This window comes from Octopus bimaculoides, chromosome 14, assembly GCF_046866305.1.
Source record: "Octopus bimaculoides isolate indiv1 chromosome 14, ASM4686630v1, whole genome shotgun sequence".
NCBI lineage: Eukaryota > Metazoa > Mollusca > Cephalopoda > Octopoda > Octopodidae > Octopus > Octopus bimaculoides.
In genome coordinates, this window is record NC_142941.1 from 21,368,671 (window position 1) to 21,390,819 (window position 22,149).

The 22,149-nt window shown below is 34.7% G+C and overlaps 1 protein-coding gene across 5 annotated transcripts in view; it reads left to right on the forward strand.

The window, feature by feature from the left end:
* The window catches only part of LOC106876125 (uncharacterized), a 383,532-nt gene that overhangs the window by 288,744 nt on the left and 72,639 nt on the right, over positions 1-22,149 (forward strand). For all 5 annotated transcript variants that reach the window (XM_089362492.1, XM_089362494.1, XM_089362495.1 and 2 more), the window contains one exon: positions 7,106-7,289. In XM_089362492.1, the coding sequence (XP_089218618.1) occupies positions 7,106-7,289 (184 nt within the window). The remainder of the gene's footprint in view (positions 1-7,105; positions 7,290-22,149) is intronic.

The window sequence follows — 22,149 nt, forward strand, 5'->3', positions numbered from 1 at the left end:
TTAACCCAGTGTATCATGTCTACCACTGAATATTCTGTCTTTATATAGCATAACTTCATGTAGTGTATAAGTTTCACAGTGCTTCCTATATTGTAATTTTGGTGGACTGAGCCATTTTATCTTTTGGAATAACTTGGTCACAAACTCAGTCCAGTGACAGGATACAAAACACCAACCCTCCAGGTTCTGCCCCAGTTATGGGCAAGCTATTCTGAGAAGCAGGCCACATTTCTTGAGAAACTTCAATTATCTGAGATTATTCATGCTCTTAGTAGACTAAAACTCCCACTCAGTATGCTTAAAAGTCTAAGTTAACTCCAATTTTAATATCTGTAAAACAAACTTGAAAAATAAGTCCTGGAGCCAATTTGTTTGACTGGACCCTTCGTGATGGTGCTCCAGCATGGCCACATTCCAATTAACTGAAACAAGTAAAAGATAAAAAATAAATCTGTTCTAAATAAATCCATTCTAACAAATAATTAAATATATTTCTTCCTATATAGTTGTTAAACATCCCATTCTGTAGAAAATCTACAATAAAATCTTGTTTAAAGATAGCCATCTCAAACTGACCTCATTTCATACCAGTACCACCACTGCTGCAGCTGCTATGTTGTTTTATAACACTTAATTTAACAACTTATAATCCCACTCCTTCACTACACTTTTAGCAGCTAATTATGACTCTTTCTTGCTTCAGTAAAACAATAGCTGTTCTTTTAAAATGCTCATTCAAGAGAAAATCACAAAATATAATTTTATAATTTTAAAATGTCATGATAAATACATAGAATTGTACTATCAGGTCATTAAGAATGAAATGTTCGATTTCCTTATGCACCAAGTTTGACAGTCGTTAGTTCTATTCTGACAATTCTTTGTTTTACAACAATGAAGAGTTACATCATCACTTTTCAAAACGCAGTTATGGTGTCTGATTATATTGTGAGTTTTCTCTTGTAAATAAATTTTTGTGAACCCATGGATAGATCAAAAATCCATGTTGTTTATGAATCTCATATTCATAAACATATTCATATTCATAGAACCAATATATCCCAGACAGTTCGAAACATTCAATGAGATGTTTGGTGAATGACCACACTGTACATGGATGGTTTGAGAAGTTCCTGTCTGGTAACTTTACTCTTGAAAATCAGCCCTGTGGTAGACCAAAGTAGATAATGGTGAGCTGGAAACTGTAGTGGAAGCAGATACATCTCAAACTACACATGAGTTAGCAGCAAGGTTTGATGTTTTGATTCCAGCTCTATTGGACCATCTGAAACAAATTGGCATGGTAAAGAAGCTGGACAGGTGGGTACCATATGAATTGAACAAGCATCAAATGACACATCGTCTTGAAATTTGCTGTTCTTTGCTGTCACAGCATAAAAGCAAACCATTTTTGCATCATATTGTTATGTGTGATGAAAAATGGATTTTTTTCAACAATAGCAAGCGTTCTACATAGTGGTTGGATAGAAACAGAGGGCCAAAACACAATCCAAAAAAGAATATTGACCAAAAAAAGCTAATGGTGTCTGTTTGGTGGTCCAGCGCTGGTGTCATCCATTACAGCTTCATGTGACCTGGTAAGTCAATAACAGCGGATGTATGCATCACCCAATTAGATGAAATGATGAGTAAGCTTGCAATTAAACAACCAAGATTGATCAATAGAGATGGACCAATTCTCTTGCAAGACAATGCTCAACCACATGTTGCACAAAGAATGCTACTCAAGTTACAGGAACTGAACTTGAAAAATACTCTGTCATCCACCATATTCACCAGACCTTGCACTAACTGACTATAACATTTTCCAGGCATTAGACAACTTTTTGCAAGGAAAAAACTTCAAATCTGAAAAAGATGCAAAAGCATCCTTTCGTGATTTCATCATCTCTTGCTCTCCAGAATTCTTTGCTGCCAGCATAAATAAGCTGCCGATAAAATGGCAAAGTTATGTTGATAATTTAGGTGCATACTTTGGTTAACTGCATTGCTTTTTGTTGAGATTAAGTAAAATAAACTTTCAGTTCAAAATCGGACATTTCATTCTTAATGACCTGATATATCTAAGTCCCTATGCATGTGTATTTGCTTGTATATACATGTGTATCTAATTTTCTTGGCATCAACTGAGTTGTTTTAAACAGGTTACTAATGATTATTATTAATTGCCAAGAACTTTCTCTTTTTTACCCCCTAATTTTGTTCTAAGAAATTTTTATATAACTTCATGTAATTTAATAAATTACATCAAATGGATTAAGAAATTCTTTGTGAGGAAATTAAAATTTCTCAAAACAAATATTCAAAAATAAGGAAAAATAATTGTTTAATTTTTATTCTTGCAAGTCTACCAAATAATATCTGCCATGCCTTCACCTTATTTCCTTTATATCTTATATAAATAGTCCAAAACAAATTAAGAAAATTCTGTAGAAATCTCCAGGCTTGTTGTTCATGGTTAGATTTAATAACATACGAATGAACTACTTATGATTAAATGAAGCAAAGAAGAAGCTGGTATGTAAGCTACTTGACTTGCAGCAGACAAATTTAAGTATCTAAATTGCTGTATCTACTTATTCATTTCCTCATGATGCCCAGCCTGGAGTAAAATTTGGTCAGACTTTACAAGTTGGATTATGTTCTAATGGCAGACTATTCATCTAGACTTTATAAAGCTGCAAGCTGCTCAGCAGCTTAGTGATCTGAATCCATATCTTACCATGTTTAACTTATTCTTTCACTCTTCTGAGATTAGTAAAATAGTGTGCCAATAATAAACTGACAGGTTTATATCTTCTCAAAACTGAGTTAATAGGTTACCACCAACAGGTTTTAAATTGATAATTTGTGTACCATTGATCCGCTTTAGAAAAGCAGTATTCAAGAATACTGACTCCTGAAAGATTATAATAATTCTATGAATATATATTAAGCATTCAGGTGTTCCTTGAATATTTAATAACTTATTCTTAACCCTACAAAACTCTCTATTTGCATAGAGACTGCAGAAGATTGACCAGATTGAATTATACTCAGAGTTTTTATACTTTATATTTAAGAATAGTTCCATCAGCCCAGAGTGATGCATTGGCAGAACTATTAGAGGGTCAGGCAAGATGCTTTGTGATAGCTGTTGTGGTCCTTTCCATTCTGACGATAATTGATGCTTGCAATGACAGTTATGACTAGTTGTAAATTGGCCTAAGTTGGTGACTTTTTCTTTGAATGAACATTAGTATCATGAAGATGGGAGACTTCCTCCTCTTTTGCAGCACCAAGATGCAATTACTATATGTATGCAATGGAAACAATGTTATACTTTTCTTACTTATAAACAGCATACAAGACTCAAACCTTTTACAAATGCTGGGCTTCATGGTCTTTGATGATCTTTCATAACAGTGACAGGTCTATAAAATTGTAAAGGTTACAAGTGCTGTCCTTTCTTCTCAAACAAGATACATTTTTAAGAATAAAAAATTACAACCAAGCCACCACTGAATGTGCCAGGAGCTTACTCTGGTTCTTGCCTATAAAATGTAGGTATTCATTTCTCAGACTGACACAAGATTATAAATTAAAATATTAGGCACAGGAGTGGCTGTGTGGTAAGCAGCTTGCTTACTAACCACATGGTTCCGGGTTCAGTCCCACTGTGTGGCACTTTGGGCAAGTGTCTTCTACTATAGCCTCGGGCCGACCAAAGCCTTGTGAGTAGATTTGGTAGACGGAACTGAAAGAAGCCCATCGTATATATGTATATATATATATATATGTGTGTGTGTATGTGTCTGTGTTTGTCCCCCCAACATCACTTGACAGCCGATGCTGGTGTGTTTTACGTCCCCATAACTTAGTGGTTCGGCAAAAGAGACCGATAGAATAAGTACTAGGCTTACAAAGAATAAGTTCTGGGATTGATTTGCTCGACTAAAGGCAGTGCTCCAGCATGGCTGCAGTCAAATGACTGAAACAGCTAAAAGAGTAAAAGAGAACAGCCATTCTAATATTATAGCACTCAAAATTGGTTTGGCAAACTATTTTCTACTTAATTACCAACTTCTGTAAATAACTTTGTAATTTGGTAGAGTTAATGTTTATGTTTATTTTAATGTTGGATTACTCTAATGTTAATCTAGATCTTATATCTGGATTTATATTATAACTGTATCCAGCAGAAATCGGGTGTTATGAAACAGTAGGATAGTTTGAATCTCTATCTAGGCACAGGCTTATGTACAAAACAGTTTACAATTGTACTAATAAAAATAAGTATCGATACAGTGGTTAATGATTGGATGTTTAATGTACATAAATTTGTGCGTAAAAGTATCAGAGCTGGTAGTGAGAGCTGAGCTAGACACAAATAATAGGTGTGCTGGAAAGGAAATTAATTTTAAAAATCTATTTAAATCAGTTTAGCATAGAAAAAAAATGTCTTTTAACCTGAGGAAGTTAGATGTATCCAGGAATGACTCCTTAGGATTAAACATTCATTTCAATTATCACAATTCTTCCTTTCATGAGTCAACAACAGAACCTGTTTCTGTTCGCTTGACCAGATAGCAATAGCAAAAAAATTACCTTTGAATTACACCTGTCTTTTTTAAAAGCAGAAACTGTATGATGTCTAGTGTACACTATGTCTGGAAAAAATAGAACAGGTTGGTCACACCGGAACGTCTCAGAGTTGACCTGACACTAAATGGCAACATTACCTTTCATGCATAGATTCATAGAAAATGTTTGGTCAATGATGCCCTGTTTTACATGTAAATTGTTTCAACCTTTTTCATCTTATGTGTTCTAGCAGAGGTAGAACTTAACCTCAGTATTTACACCTGTTAAGGCAGCGAGCTGGCAGAATCGTTAGCACACCAGGTGAAATGCTTAGCAGCATTTCATCTGTCTTTACATTCTGAGTTCAGATTCTGCCAGGGTCAACTTTGCCTTTCACCCTTTCAGAGTTGGTAAAATAAGTACCAGTTGAACACTGGATTCAATGTAATTGATTCACCCCTCCTCCGAAATTGCTGGCTTTGTGCCAAAATTTGAAACCAATATTTGCATCTGCTGTATAAGTATTTAATTAGATAAAGCCATACAGCTCAAAATGACTTTACATTAGAGATGCTAAAAATTCAAAAATATTCCCATGATATCATTGTCCTTATTTAAAATCATCTCTGAAGAACTACATCACAGCTGTACAATTATTTAATAAAAGCAAGACATTGTGTTCCTAATTATATATAACAGTAATTATGTATACATGTATTGTTTGAAATACATTATTAGCAAAAGATACTGAGCAGAGGACTTTGATATATATACAGTCTTAGTTTATCCATCTTGAGCATTAACATATGGATTGTTCTGGCTTCCAGCACATGAACATCCAACATATTGCTGTCCTTGAAGGAAGGAGACGTGCATAAATGTGTGTTAGATGTGCACATTCTTTCTTTCAAAATTATTGGAAACCTTTATAGATGCTTTTGCTGAAAATTTTGACACCATTAACTAGAAGCAGACATACTTAATTCAAAATAACTTTTGCTTCTCATGTTTTTGTGAGAGTTTTATAATTTTAGAATCCTAGATGTTATATATGTGTATGTATATGTATATATATGTATGTATGTATATATATGTATGTATGTATGTATGTAGGCAGGCAGGCAGGCATGCATGCAAGCAATCAATAATTTCATATTCAAGTATACACCTTGTAGCATGCCATTTAAAACCCTGTTAACAGTATTTGGTCACCTGATGTCATGAACATAAGCAAAATGGAGATTTAAAAATGAGGTACCTTTTGACAAGTCACCTGGTGAGATACATCCACACCTACAATGTAACACAATTGGTTGTACAGCATCTTAGCCACGTGGCACTGGTGCATGATAGATCAAAATGATTGTGGTGAATAATAAAGCATCTCCTGAATTCCATTTTCTTTCTGTCAAAGTTTTATGTATATATATAATTAATGGAGAAAAATAGTAACTTTACAGTACAGTATGTAAAGTAAATTACCGCTAAAGCCCATGGAGTTTTACTCTAGTTTCAAATGTGAGAAATTTTTGTCTGGATAGTTTACCAGTCTTCATCCATGGTTCCTGGATGATCTGGCACCTAATTCTTTTGAGGCAACATAGAATAGTGTCTCTCCAAGAAAACTCTCACTGTAAATTTGAACTCACAACCTTTAGTTTAGTCCAATACTTTACCATCTAACCAATCTGTTCATACCTAGGATTGAGAAAGACAGTAAGTAAAATTTTTCCAAGAATGCCAAATGCATACAATTAGCAACATCATCAGCATAATTTTACAACCATTTTTTTAATTGAACCCCCAAAACAATTTAGTTGCAGCCATATTTTAGGGTTTCTATTTGATTCTATGGGTCCCAGTATTTTATCTAGTACATAATTTGTCAATGTCTATTTATTGAATAGCTATATCCACCTAAGAGATTCAGTGGGCTTAATAGCACAAGATATTGTGTGTGGTGCATCCCTCACCAGGTTATCCACACAGGCATACACATATATGTATATATTTTGCTTAGGCATTGTGAGGGTCATATCCTAGCGTAGAACTCAGTTGCACTTCATATTCAAGGCTCCAATAAAGTTAAAGTTCCTCAGGCACTCACCTATCAGTCCACTGCACTCTGTCTTATAGCAGAAACAGCTGTAAGCTAATGAAGTTCATAAGATAATTGTTTATTCCTTTGTCATCTCATTTTCATATATGTATATATGAATATGAAGGGCTTCTCTAGTTTCTGTGCACCAAATTCCTCACATGGCAGTGATCAACCTAATGCTATAGTAAATGCACTGCTTGCTGTAAATGCTGCATACTGGGATCATATCCAGAACCATGTGATTCTTAAAGGACATTTTCCATCACACAGCTATGCCTATAATTACTTCTGCTTAGAAATAGTTATTTAACACTCTCTCTCATTCTCTCCTCTTCCCTCTACTGATTTTTAAAAAATAAAATAAAATATTTGATAAGATTTCATGATACTCAATTATTCTATTTCTTTCTTCTTCTCCAGGGGGAATGAATTTAGACAGATGACATCTTCGGAACCATCCAACAAGGCATCTATCAATAAAATATATCGACACCATCCCAATAAATCTCTTGATGCTAAATCAGGAGGAGGCGGAACAGCCGCCATGAAAAAAAGGGAGTTTGATAATGTTGACAACATGTCATTTAGTCAAAAAGAAGAAAAGGTAAGTGAAATCACTTCTATTGCTTCAACAAAGCTGGGAAAAATTGTTTCTTTTCAGAGTAATGGTTTGGGTACAAAATGAGAAAGTGTGAATGTTTCAGAGTTTTTAGCCTATCAAAAATGTCTGGGTTTCTCTGGATGATGCTGGAATTCCCAAGTCTTAGCCTTTTTTTTCTTTTCTTATTCAAATTCATTGTTGAATATTTCACAATCATCTTTGTCACAGACATACTTTTTCACACTCTTATCTTTTCTTGCATTTCTTTCTTTCCTTCCTCCCCCTCTATCAACAAAACAAGTATGTGTTATATCATTACTTTTCTCAGTTCTCCCACTTCAACTTGTACTACCATTTATATCTTCCTGCGCCTTTATTTACCAAATGGCCCTGTAATCAGTCTTTCATGAGACAAAAACTTCACTCTATACGATCTTCTCTCTCCTCATTATTTATTTAACACCTTCACCACTACCATCACCATAAAAAAATAATGCTGTAATAGTAATGCATTATTACTAAATACATTTATTTACTAAATAAATCTTTACAAGATTGTCATTAACATCATTAGCTGAAATTCAGCTTAATTCTGACCACTTTGAATAGTTTTATATATTGTCCAACTTTTGTTATGCATTATTTTATTCCTGGAAAATTTGTTTCTATTTTTTTATGTATCATCACAATTTGACCTTCAACAAATTATTTCTTGATTCTTATTATTAATTTCAAATATAACTTTTTCATTCGACCCAGTTCCTCAATAATTAAACTTTATAGTACTAGAAATATGACATGATTTATTCAAAATCAATTGAAAGTCTTGCTGTAGTGTGTTTGATTAGGCATTCGTGAGTGAGGAGCAGTTACCTATCAATATTATGATATAAGGAAATTCTAGAGTCTCGTGAAAAGGAACTTGAGGAGGTCTGCACTGGCAAGAATGGGATTGTGTACCATTAAGAGAAGAGAGCACCAATGAGAGGAACGAATGTTGCTTTGTTGCATTTCTCATTAATGGAGCCTGTTAATGTCACACTGAAACATTGGTTGGTCACCCATCCAATCCTATCAAACAACCAAATCTGGCAGAGAACTCAACTCCTTTCATACTTGCCTTGAACAAGAAAACTTTCATCAATTTTCTCAAGCCCTTCTCTATCAGTTGATTCCTGATTAGAAAACCAGGCATCTGTAACTTTGCAACAAAACGAACACCAACCCACAGACAACTTTGCAAGCAGGTTTAGGTAGTCCCATCATAGTACTGTGATCTCATAAACAGCTAAAAATACATGATTCTCAAAAAGGATAATTTTCTACAGAGGAATATTATTGTTGTCAGAAAAGAACCATTAAAGTCTGAAACAGAATAGTCAAAGTAACATATTTTCTTGGTTTTCAGCACAACATACCGTTTCCTGCAATGCCATAACTTCTCTTCTTCTCAATATGTACACTCTGTTTTGTAATAGGGCTTTCGCCATAATTCTCATAGAAATCAACAATGCAGCAGTAATAACTGAAAATGTGCATCTGACATGAAGCCTTCCAGTATTCAGGTTATTCTATGTAATCAGTTTGCATATCTGCACACAAAGACACATTTCTAGTGGGGGAACAGTTTGTCTGCTAATTTTGACAGGTCAAGATATTTCATATAGTGGTTCCCTCAACTTGGCTGTCAGTTACAGAGAAGGGTTTATTTAAAGAATGAGTGATTTCTGACAGTTTTGATGGTTAGATTCATTGAAAATGCAGGAATAACAAACATTTCATCATCACAGTGAGACAGGTGTAATAATAAAAATTCACCAATTCTTCAAGATAGTGCTACAGCTATTTTTAGTAGCACACTTGTTTATTTCTTGTGTGTACTTGAGAGCTCTAAGCTATATTTTGAGTAATGTTAATTTGAGCTCTGAACCAAGAGGAAGTAAATTAACTTCTGTAATCTGTTTAATCCACTGACCCCCCTCTCCCAGATATCTGTTCAAATTAATTGCATCTTGGCATTTTAAATTATCAATCTGTATACAACTTAGAGTTTATTGCTCTACCACTTAGGTATTCCATTTCCCTACATACTTTTCTGCTAAGTGTTATATGTACAATACACAAGAGGTCAATTCATTTAAATAAGGGATTCATTTCTGGAAAAGAAATCATAATTTACTTTCCCTGTGTTTTCATATTTTCTTTATTTCCTCATTATTCCATTATTTGCCATTTATAATCATAAATCTTGACAAGAATTACTTGTACTAATGATTTTTATTTTCATTATGTGAGTAATTTTAATTAATCAAACATTTCTTGGTACTCCTTACATTAAATATGTTAGCCCCACCCCACCCCACTTTTAAGTATATGATCTTCATACAGAAGGCATTCATGAAAAATGTTCCCCATGTCACCATTTCAAATTGCTCTCTGGATCAGAAACATGACCCCTCACAAAGACCCTGACATAGAGGACTCACTGCTTCAATAGCAGGGCCCTGAGAACCATCAAGAATATCAGATGGTACCGTCATGTTTCCAATGAACAGCTCTGCAGGCTCTTTTCAGCCCACAGCCTCCCACCTCATAACCATCTCCTGGTATGAACATATCTTCTGCCTTCCTCTTGATCATCCTACCAGGGCCTTACTCTCATTCAACACAGCTGCTGTTGGTTGGAAGAGCCCCCATGGCTGGAGGTGATTAAGAAAGATCTCCAGATGTTTGACATCATCTTGGAGGATGCAGAGGAGCTGGTACAGGACTGCCAGTGATGAGGAGCTCTGGTGGACCTGATTTGCTCTAAGTATAATGACACCTCTAGGACCACTAATCTGGGATGACCCTAACCTCATCAAGCAAGAGCATGAAGTAAATAATCAATGAATGGTTTTCACTAAAAATTTATATACAGTTCTATATTTAAGAGATGAGGAATTATGTACATTATTTACATTTGACGGATATTTGCTCTCATCTTGTTTGTTGTTAACACAATGTTTTGGCTGATATACCTTCCAGGCCTTCGTCAGGTGTCTTGGGGGAAATTTCGAACCTGGGTTCTCATTCCTAAGGTATTTTGCAATGTTGTTATTATTATTCAGGTCACTGCCTGGAATCGAACTCGGAATCTTGGGGTTAAGAGCACAGGCTACTAACCCCAAGATTCCGAGTTCAATTCCAGGCAGTAACCTGAATAATAATGATAATAATAACATCGAAAAATACCTTAGGAATGAGAACCCAGGTTCGAAATTTCCCCAAGACACCTGATGAAGGCTGGAGGGTATATCAGCCAAAATGTGTTAACAACAAACAAGATGAGGACAAATATTCTGTCATTCTAAGGTCTGGTAGTACAAGTAAATCAATTTTTCATTGAGGTAGTCGGGTATGTTTAAAATATATCCAGAGTTGCCACCAAGAGTTGAATTTCCCTCTGCATTCCCTCATTCAATTTCTAATCAATTAAAATTTCAATGCTGTCTCCTTTGCCTCTGGCAAGAATCATCACTTAACATTGATGATTTTTTGTTTTTGTTTTTATGGGTATGATTTTAATCAGTACAGATGTTTTCTTAGATAAATATGGTGAGTGCCTTTGCATGCTATGTGTACTATAAGAGAAGAAAGGATGAAATGTTATTTCTACTTCTATTACTATTATGGCAGAGATTGTGTTATGAGAGTTTTCATTCTACTTCATTGCATTCGTGACTTCTGAATGCAGGTAGATGATTCTATTCATTAGAATCATTGATTTTTATCCAAAACAAGCAAGAAAAAATTTTAGAGAACATTCTCTAAAAACACCTCATTAACAGGTAAAAAAAACAAGTAAGAAACACCTCAGTGCATACCTATTGACTTTGTTTTAAAAAAATATCCCATTTTGAGACTAGTTCCATCTATATATTGATTGCATCAGATAATGATGAAACAACATTTTGTTTAAGTTTTACAACAATAATTTGATGCAAATTCTTTGGTGTGTATCAGATATAGGTCATGAAAATACAAGGCTATATTAGCAAGAAAAAAACCCCATCTAGTATATATATATTAGGTTTGGGAAATAGTTTCTTGTGCTTTTTTTATGCATTTAGAAATTTATCAGAAATTGGACTAGTTCTATGAAAAATTAGATAATTTCAAATTCAGAGATTTACAACATTTAAATGTTTAAATCTCATAGTAAATAAAATCATAGGTGTTTCATAAGCAGAATATTTCATCAAATCGCTATAAAGGACCATTGCATTTTTCTTTTAAATTGTGTGTAATGTCTATTGCTGGAATCAGCTATTTATGTCTAAGAAAAGAAAATGAAATATTACACTACCTCTGATTGCTATAACAACTAAGATTGTATCAATATTATAGGAGTTTTCATTCTGTTTTGAGTGCAGAATGAAATTGCAATCTTATTTACCTTCTCCCAATAAATCTGAAGCTTTGGTATCTTTTATCTTTTTCTTATTTCAGTCATTAGATTACAGCCATGCTGGGGCACTGCCTTGAAGAATTTTTAGGCAAATGAATCGATCCCAGTAGTTATTTTTTTTTAAGCTTGGTACTTGTTCTGTCAGTCTCTTTTGCCAAACTGCTAAATTAGAGATATAAACACACCAACACTGGTTATCAAGCTGTGATAGAGGACAAACACACACACACATGCACGTGTGTGTGTATGTATATATATATACATACGATGGGTTCCTTTCAGTTTCCACATACCAAATCCACTCACAAGGCTTTGGTAAGCTCAAGAATATATTAGTTCTGGTGGCCTAAAGTGCCACATAGTGGGACTGAACCCAGAACCATGCGGTTGGGAAGCAAACTTCTTATCACACACCCTCACCTGTGCCTATATTTACCATTTCCCAATAATTCAGAGGCTTTGATACGTTTGTAAAAGTTTTATATTAATTTATTTTTTTTTAATCTCATACATACATACGTGTGTGTGTGTGTGTGTGTGTGTGTGCATTTCGGGTGGGAGTTTCTTTCTTTTTCCTCTGAATAGCTGAGTCACTGCATGTCACAAGTGATGTACAAATGAGAGAACACACATAGTAGAGTTTAAGCATTGAAGCTGATGATTCAGTCTATCACTACTCCAAGATTCTCATCTGTATGCATTCATTTAGGTAAAAAGAGAAAAGAATTAAGACATTAGTGTGTGTGTTCTTTTAATGGCTGTAGTCATTAAGCTGCAGCCATACTGGGGCATTGCTTTCACAACAGCACTTTGTCTGGTACATATTCCATTATGCTTCTTATACAAAATGTTGTGTGAAGGGAGGTAATTCAGTTAGAATTAAGTACACGTGGTATTTCTGTTTGAATGTACAAGTTCTCATGTTGTGCTCATGAGCACAGCATATACGTATATATATATATATATATATATATATATACGCATCGTGCTACAGATCATGGTGAGAGGGATAACTTCCCTTGGCAAACAGGACACAGTCGTGTGTCGATAAGCCAGCTGGAGGAGATGTCCTCCTGGGGCTAAAAGCAACAGTAACATCCACCCCTAGGGGTCAGCCACACTTAAGTGGCAATATACTACACTTTATCGTGCAGTTACTGTTAATACTTCATTTAGAGAATTAACATTGCTTATATATATATATATATATATATATAGTTAAAATTTACAGAAAAACAAAAGATGAAGAGAGGTGTATAAACAACAAACAGGTGTATTTGACGCTCAGGAATGTGAGAAAGTCTTTTACATTTTGAGCCTACATTCTTCAACAGAAAGGAATAAGAGAAAATAAACAGACAGAGAATAAAAAAAAAACTTGTCGATTTAGACATGCACAGTATGAAAAATCAGAAAGTTCAGAAAGTTTAGAAGTCATGGTATATTGGAGTGATTTTAAAATCAATGGAAGAGTCCAGTGAAATCCGTGAAAGTAGAGTCAGTATATCCAGTGGTAATCTGGTGGAGTGCTGGTATATAGATGAGGAGAGGTTCAGAAAGTTCAGACAGTAGTTAAGATACATAAGTCCAAAGAGTAGGAGGTTAAAGCAGGATATATATACATATATATATATATATATATATATATATATATATATATATATATATATATCAGTTTCCATCTGTTAAATTTCATTTACAAAATATTTGTCAAGCCAAAGCTATGGTAGAAGATACTGCTCAAAGTACCATGGATCTATTTGGTTTAGAAATTTGCTTTGCAGCTATATATGCCATTGCAAAATAAATTTGACCACACCACCATGCTATATACATATACCATTGACCTTGAAATTCTCTGATGATTTGTTTTAATTCATTGCACAGATGGAGGTGTGTGTATCTTTTACTTGTTTCAGTCATTAGACTGCAGCCATGAATCAACCCCAGTACTTTCTTTTTTTTAAGCCTGGTACCTATTCTATTAGTCTCATTTGCCAAACCACTAAGTCATAGAGGCATAAACTCACCAGCACTGATTGTCAAACGGTGGTGGTGGTGGCGGTGGCAGCAATGGCGGCAGACAAAGACACACACACATATACTTTCTGTTTCCATCTAGCAAATCTATTCACAAGGCTATAGTAGCAGGCACTTGCCCAAGGTGCCACACAGTGGGACTGAACCCAGAACCATGTGGTTGGGAAGGAAACTTCTTACCACACAGCTTATATGCAAATATTTATTTTTAAATTATAATGCTGTGGAAGAGCAGAATGGTTAGCTGTGGAGAACAATGTCTTACAGCATTTAGTTATAATTCTTTGTTTTAAGTTTAAATCCTGCCAAAGCCTTTCTCTCATCCGACCAGGATTGATAAAATAAAGTATCACTTAAGTACTAGGTCAGTTTATATTCCTCCAGTGCATTCTAGATATTAATGGAATTATATTAGGTGTTACTTGGTTCTCTATTTCTTTTTGTATTTTGTGTATTTCATCTGTAATCCTGCTTCTCTTATTTCCACTTCTATTTTTCCTTTTCCTCATTTTCATTACCATTCTGCTTTAACTATTTTCTTGCTTTCATCATCATCATCACTTAGCATCCATTTCCCATTCTGACATGGGTTAGATGGTTTAACTGGAGCTAGTAAGCCAAAGTGCTGCACCAAGCTCCAGTCTGTTTTCGCTTGGTTTCTAGAGCTGGATGCCCTTCCTAATGCCAACCACTTCACAGAATGTACTGGGTGTCTTTTACATGTCACTGGCATGGGTACCTTTTACATGTCACCAGCACAGGTGCCTTTCGTGATATCACTTAGGTTGATATGTCTTCTCAAGCACAGCAAATCACCAAAAATTTCAGTTACCTGCCATCACCTCCTTGACACTCAACATTCCAAAGATCATATTCCACCATCTCATCTCACATCATTCTGGGTCTACCTCTTTCACAGGTTCCTAAAAACATCTGATAAAGTCTGTTTTCAGTACACAAATTTTAAGGTATTAACTATCAGCTGAAAGTTTCGACTTCTCACCAACTGTAACTATTAAATTGCACTGCAATTGCTCTTTTGTACATCAAAACTGTTATAGTTCACAGTTTCCTTCTCATAAAAGTTTCATGTTTTTGATCTGAGAATTGTAAGAAACAATTCTTATTAATTATTAAAGTGTGTTGACTGGCTAGCATTCATACACCATTAACTTTGAGCAACAGCTGTTTGTAAATCAATTACCATTCAGTACTGATTGTCAGTGGTCATTTTTTATTCTATAAATGGAAGAATATATATAAAAATCCATTGTCCTTTTTACCTGTCAATTGCTAAATTATTCTGAATCAACACTAAATAACATTTACAATGCTGGATCAATGAACCAAGAGTTTGGTAATGACACAAATATTATTCATGGTCTAGTTTATGTTTTTGCTACTTATTCCAGCAAGGTACTTAATAAATATCTATAGTAACCTCCACTAGTTTAATGAATAATCTCTCTGACAAATGGTGTTCTGTTCCCATTTATCAAATTTGATGTCAAACTGTCATTTGGTATGTTAAATTCAGAATTTTTTTGTTTATGAACTGCACACACACGCACGCACACACACACACACACACACACACACACACAGTATGTTACAGTATTTAGGTTGTAGTTGCAAGCAACTTGAAATTTTCTCCTTTTCTCAAAGTTGGAATAGTTAGTAGTAGTAAAAATTGCTAGCTTTACTACGTGTTTTAATTAGCATTAATTATATTGCTCAAGTTCAGATTCAGTAGTAATTACAAATCTCTGCTAAAACTGTTTAGTGTAAATATCTGACAGCTTTTTAATGTCTTCCAGGTTTTTAGGTTGAACTACAATGCTTAGTTCAGTTTAGTTTTCATATTTCATTTGGTTTAAATTGCTGTTACTCTTTACTCTTTTACTTGTTTCAGTCATTTGACTGCGGCCTTTGCATGAGCACTGCCTTTAGTCGAGCAAATCGACCCCCCATGACTTATTCTTTGTAAGCCTAGTACTTATTTTATCAGTCTCTTTTGCCGAACCACTGAGTTACGGCGATGTAAACACACCAGCATCAGTTGCCAAGCGATGTTGGGCGGGGGACAAACACAGATACACACACACATATATATACATATATACGACAGGCTTCTTTCAGTTTCCATCTACCAAATCCACTCACAAGGCCTTGGTCGGCCCGAGGTTATAGTAGAAGACACTTACCCAAGGTGCCACGCAGTGGGACTGAATCCGGAACCATGTGGTTGGTAAGCAAGCTACTTACCACACACCCACTCCTGTTGTTCAAATTGGTTTTAATATAATTAACGTTGTTCTTGTTAAAATGATAAAAATTTCCTACAAAATGTTAAGGGAAAAGTATGCTATGCATCATACTGCTCTATTTTGAATAGTCTCATAGCATCCAAAATCTAGAATTCGTGTTTGCCAATGTATATGTTGCTTAATTATATCTTCTAGTCACAAAAAGTATTGATTTGCTGTCCATATACTGTGATGAAATAACCACTGATATAGAATTTGGACATCCTTCCAGCATTAATGTGGAATAACTGGTTGTTAAACAATACACATACAATATGATGAAAGTTTCAGAAGCCAAACTGGTATTTGGGGGATGGGGCAGGAATTAATAATTGAATAAACAAGACTTGTGGAAATTCCATGTTTTATAAATTTTCTTACTTGTATTTTGATGCATAAATTTATACATTGTGATAACATTGTTTCATTATGTCAGATTTTTCTAACCTTATAGAAGTTATAGTGTTAGTAACACTATTATAAATATTAAGCATAACACAGCAAATATAAATTTAACCAAAAATAAGTTGAATAAGTTAATAAATTTAGAAATGTATTTTGCTGAGAAACTTACCAAATACAATGTTTTTTGTTATATATATCAGTCTTGTTTCCCTAGCTTGTTGGTCTGCACAACATTAGCTTCAATATCTAGTGATTTTGAAGCTCTTGAAAGAGAGACATATAATTGTCCGTAACTAAAGACTTGCTGCAGTAAATATATTTCTACTTTACTTAAAGACTGATCTTGTGCTTTATTTATTGTTATAGAATATGACAAGCATAGTGAAGAGTCCGTCTTTTCCATTTTAAATAATAAATTTATGTTACGTTGTGCCATTCTAAGTCTAGCTATCCAAACTCATTGTCCTGTTAAAGCTCCATTTTTTATCAAAGCTTTAACATAGTTTTGCATTCAGTTCCATTGCCAACTTCTTGTTCAAGAGGTAACTTGTGCAAGCACATCATAATGTCTTTACGTTTCAACCTTTAAGCATGAATAAGTTCAGAAGTTCAGTAGGGTGGCATTCAGCTTCTCGTTACCCATCACGTACTGATTTTTTGTTGTGCCATATGAAAATATTTTTTTTTAATCTTTTGTCGTTACATCTTTAAATCTATTCTTTAACATTTATGGAATGGCACTGTACAGATAGCTGCAAACATTTAAACTAAGCCAACATTCTAAAGTTAGACGCTTTTATTGTAGCATTTTAAAACTGTTCATCATATTCTAATAGCTGCAGGTTATTAAATGCACCTATCAAAGTAGGCAAGATTTTCCTTTCAACAGATTTATGATCATAGCTTTTTGCTCTGGGAACATGGTGAAATAGCTTACAACAGTAAGATTTTTCTGAACCTCTTGGGCTAATCACATTGTGTTTTCTTCTTGGCATCCACTTGCTTTCTCTTTCACTGAGAACATTATGAGCAGAAGTTTAACTGTACGAGAAGGTATGTTCATTCATATCAAGACTAATCAGCTTAAATCATTTTAGTTAAAATAGTTTCATGGTTACATTGAGCCTCAGTTGGCTTGATAAGCTTCATCTATTTAAAAGTACACATATTACTGACCTGGAAGATGGATGGCTAGTCTGCAAATAGTATGGAATGAATTATGTATCTTGTAGGAAGTTGGGAAACACATATTTACAAGGTAAGCTTTTCTTGCCAAGAAGACTTACCATGTCATATTGGACAGGTAGATTACTTTCCCCAAAAAAGTTGTCACTAGCAGCCAGCTAATTTAAAGCAGAGATATTGGTAGCATTGCTTATTATTTCTATAGAAAAGGAACTGTGTCCTTTGTAAATGTATTTAAATAAATTTCATAATATTTAATTAATTTTCACTGATGAACATTTCTCAAGATTAATAATGTGCATGACACTTGTTTAATAGGCATATGTTACAAAGTGCCACTTTGCAATTGCCAATGAAACGGCAGCCAACATGTAATAACTACACTGTTGTGCTGGTGGTTTTCAGGATATTTTTTGACATTTTACTGTTTTTTTCCAAAAGCCCTTACAGAATTTCTCTTAACCTGACCGAGCCATTTTCCATAGAAGGAGGTGACAGACTATCAACACTACAGGGTCTGAGTATCCTGAATTTCTTCATATCATGCAGCTCCCTATTTTTGTTTTCATCCAGAATTGCTGCTCAGACATTTTATATTTTACTTATTGATTCTAAAAGAAGGGACAGTGTCCATCACCTGGCTTTCCATTGATGCCATTAATGTACCTCTTGAATCTTTGTAAGTCAGTACCTGCAGGAAAGACATGAGTAGAGAAGGAATTACAGAGGACTGACATCCCAGGAAGAGAGTGATAAGTGCATAACTTAGGGTGCTAAATATAATAAGGGTGATGAGTGGAGATGTGAGTTGTTTGGTAATGGATGAGTGAAGGTAGCATGAGCCCAACCAGCTCCAAGGAACATGGGCCACTTTAGTTGAAGTAGAAAAAGTAGTGAGTGGAGACAATCAGATAGCTTTTTTCTTGTGATCTAGGGTTGCTGCATGTGCAGCAAATAGATGTGAGAATCATACACCATTGTGGGGCTCCTTTGAGCTTTGTCAATAATGGTTGGGACTAAAGTATCTTCTTGCTCTGAAGATGCAGTCCTATGTCAAAAATTTACTCTTTGCCAAGAAAGATCCTTGATGATAGTGAGAGCCAGCATCTGGAGGGATTGTGACAGCTTTAGATGAATACTGCTCATGATTATGGGAGTGTGGAATTGTAGACTTTGTAAACTGTAGCTATTAAGTCTAATTGATTTTCTGCAGTTTCATTGTTTTTTTAGAATGGATACATTTCCTCTTTATATTAAGAAATGAATAAAATTCTCACTTTTTGCTCAGGATTTTTTTTTTCCCCCTTTAGGAAAATATTTTCATTTTTAGATTCCTTTCACAAGCAGAATAATATTATCGGTTATTGAAGAATTGACCCATAATATTCTAGTTTTGAACCTTAATGTCATTTTCTCAGAAAACTTTGCATGGAGAGAAGTGAAAATATCAAACTGTTGCATTATGTCTTTCTTGTCCTACTGCAAATATATAAACACAAATCAAAAGTGAACCACTTTAATTTGTGCTTTATTCTCTCCCAATAACCTTTGTCTGTCATTAACTGCCTTGTAGAGGTGGGAAGGTGGGGACGGCCAAATGCACAATTTAGTTTGTGCCTTTTCCAAATTTCAGTACCCTAATAATACTTCCTAACTGCCATAAAGCAACTCTACTTGATGACAGCTCCTTGTACAGCTGTCATCACCTAATCTTATCACATATCCATACTGCTCCCATTGCTTTTCTTTCCCCTTCCCCTTCACTTCTCTCTCTCTCTCTCTCCCTTTTCCCTATTCCTCTCTTTCCCCTCTCTCTAATTAACATCAGACTACCACAAAGTTGTCAATTTTTACTGGTATTTTTTGTTGTTGTTATTATCAGTCACACACATACCCACACACACGGCTTTGTGCTAATGAATTGAATGGTTTAGTAAATGTAAACATTTGCATTGTTGTTAGATCCAATCTTTGGTAACTATATCTCAAAAGTATTTGTTTCCTTCAAGCTTCATTCTCTTAGCTCTTGATCAGAATAAAAACATTCCCAAACCATAAAAATCACTCCATTGTTTTATACAAGAAGCTAGCATTTAAGTGTGTTTCAAACACCATCTTATATTGGTTTCAAATTTTGGCACAAGGATAGCAAGTTCAAGTAGGGGATAACTCAATTACATCGATCCTAATTTTCAGCTGGTACTTATTTTATCAACCCCAAAAGGATGAAAGGTAAAGTCAACTTTGGCAGAATCTGAACTCATAAACATAAAGATGGATGAAATGCTAAGCATTTTGCCCAAGCCAACAAGCTAGAGGTATTTACTAAACTCTTCCAAGATCTCAAAACTTTAAAAATTAAAATACTTGGTCAGACTGCTTTTTCTTGAAATATAATTAATGTGGAACGAAATAAATAGAAGAACAACTTACTCCTTGCAAATTTTTCAATTACTAATGCAGCAAACTGATGTCCTATATTCTGTGGTTATCTCCTGTTGCAAGAATTGTGTCCTGTCCATATCAGGATTCTTTAAAGAATCATGATCCCTAGTGTTGTTTAGTATATTATAATACAGTTTTTAATGAATTAAATCTGCATCTCAGTTTCATTTTCCATTCAGCTAACCACTGTAGTAATAAAATTTGATTGTAAAACATGAATTGTATGAACAACAGTCATCAAAAAAAAACAAGAAGAAATGTAAATATCTTTTTCATTTTCAAAAGCACTAAATTAGCTGGCCAGGGGACAGGTTGGGGTATGAATATCCTGGGCAAATTTTCATTTCCTTTATGCCTAGTTCCTCTTTTTAGATGATATTAAAAACTGAGCATGCATACTGAACGCATTATCATAATCCACCCCCCTCTCTCTTCCATGTACGCATGCAGAGGAGGAAAGATCTCATACTTGTATCTGGGTTGAGTAACTGATTTTACAACTCATAATTCACTCTATGTACAAACCCATTCTGTACATGGTAAGTTAATTACCTCTCAGTTACCCCCACCCCACCCATGCACATAATTATCAAGTCTGAAAAACTAAGGTCATTTCAGCCCAAGGTAACTGGTCCTGATTGTGTTACCTTTATCACCATTGATGTCCTGAGCTGTGCTATATCCCCAACAAACGTTTCAGCATTTTTCTACAGGTATATTCTTGAGCCTATGGATACATGCCATAGTGTATTAAATCCCATTAAAAGTTAACCCAACTTTTTTATAGTCTTGGGTATAGTACCAGATGTGTTAGAGAACTTGTCTATGCTAAATACTTAAATACTTGCCTTTGTTAAATACCAGAGTGTTTTTGCTCTTCTGAAGTTCAGCAAAACTTTCAATGAAGCCTGGCACATGAACCTCAATGAAAATTGTTCACCAATGGGCTTCATAAGAAGTCTCATAACTCAACAGGGGAGTGCATATATGGTTGCTTAATCTGAATTCACACACCCCCACCATCTTAGGAAAGGACACATTAAGTAATGTGGTTCTGGGTTCCATTATTCCTTCTCAGTTCTTTCTCAATTCCTGAACAACTCACAACTAGAACTTTCACAAACCTTTCAGGTACTAAACTTCATAATCTTTTATAATAATGTCCACATCTCTTCTATAACATAAGAAAAACTGTGTCTCAAAAGTTTTATACAGGACCAGAATTACTTTGGTTCTGAACAGTTGCTAACCCTACACACAACAGCCATGTGAAGATTATTGCTTACATACTTTGTATAAAGTGGCTGTTATTTACATAAACATTCTAGGTTGCATCCAATAAAGTCATTTGACTGATTTGTAAGCTTTTCATTCACTAACACACTACAACTTCCTGCATTCTGATGAGCCACTTCCTTTCTCTGTTTTCCTATCATTACTACAATGTTTCTTCTAAACTAGCAAGCTGTGTACTGACATTTCCACTTGTCATCCTATGCCCCACTCTCAGAATCCTCTATCCCACATATAACTCAAGACTTTATCCTCTGGAACTTATCCAAGGTGAATATCAACTATATAAACTTCGCTATGACTGTTAGGCATGCAAAGATCTTACTTTTGGACTCTTTTCTCTGGACTAAAACATTAAGAACAAAAAATTGCTGTTTTTCTTTTGCAAAACACTTGTACTCAGTAAGAAGTACAAGTGGACTGTACTTAGTTGTGTGTATGAGCCAATAGCAAAGTAAATTGGTTGTAATGACCATGTAGTCATCCAACACCAATTGCACCTGCTTTTATGCATATTTGCACAACTTTCATTCTCCTTCCATTTTTATTTACAGTAATTTCTCTTATTTTTGTCATCTAATGTTTCCCTGTATATCTCTCAAGGTTATGTAAGTGTGAGCAGGATTTTTTAAATTCTTTTATTCATTTACTTGTTTCAGTCATTTGACTATAGCCATGCGTAAAGGGTTTAGTCCAAGAAATCAACCCTACGACTTGTTCTTTGTAAGCCTAGTACTTA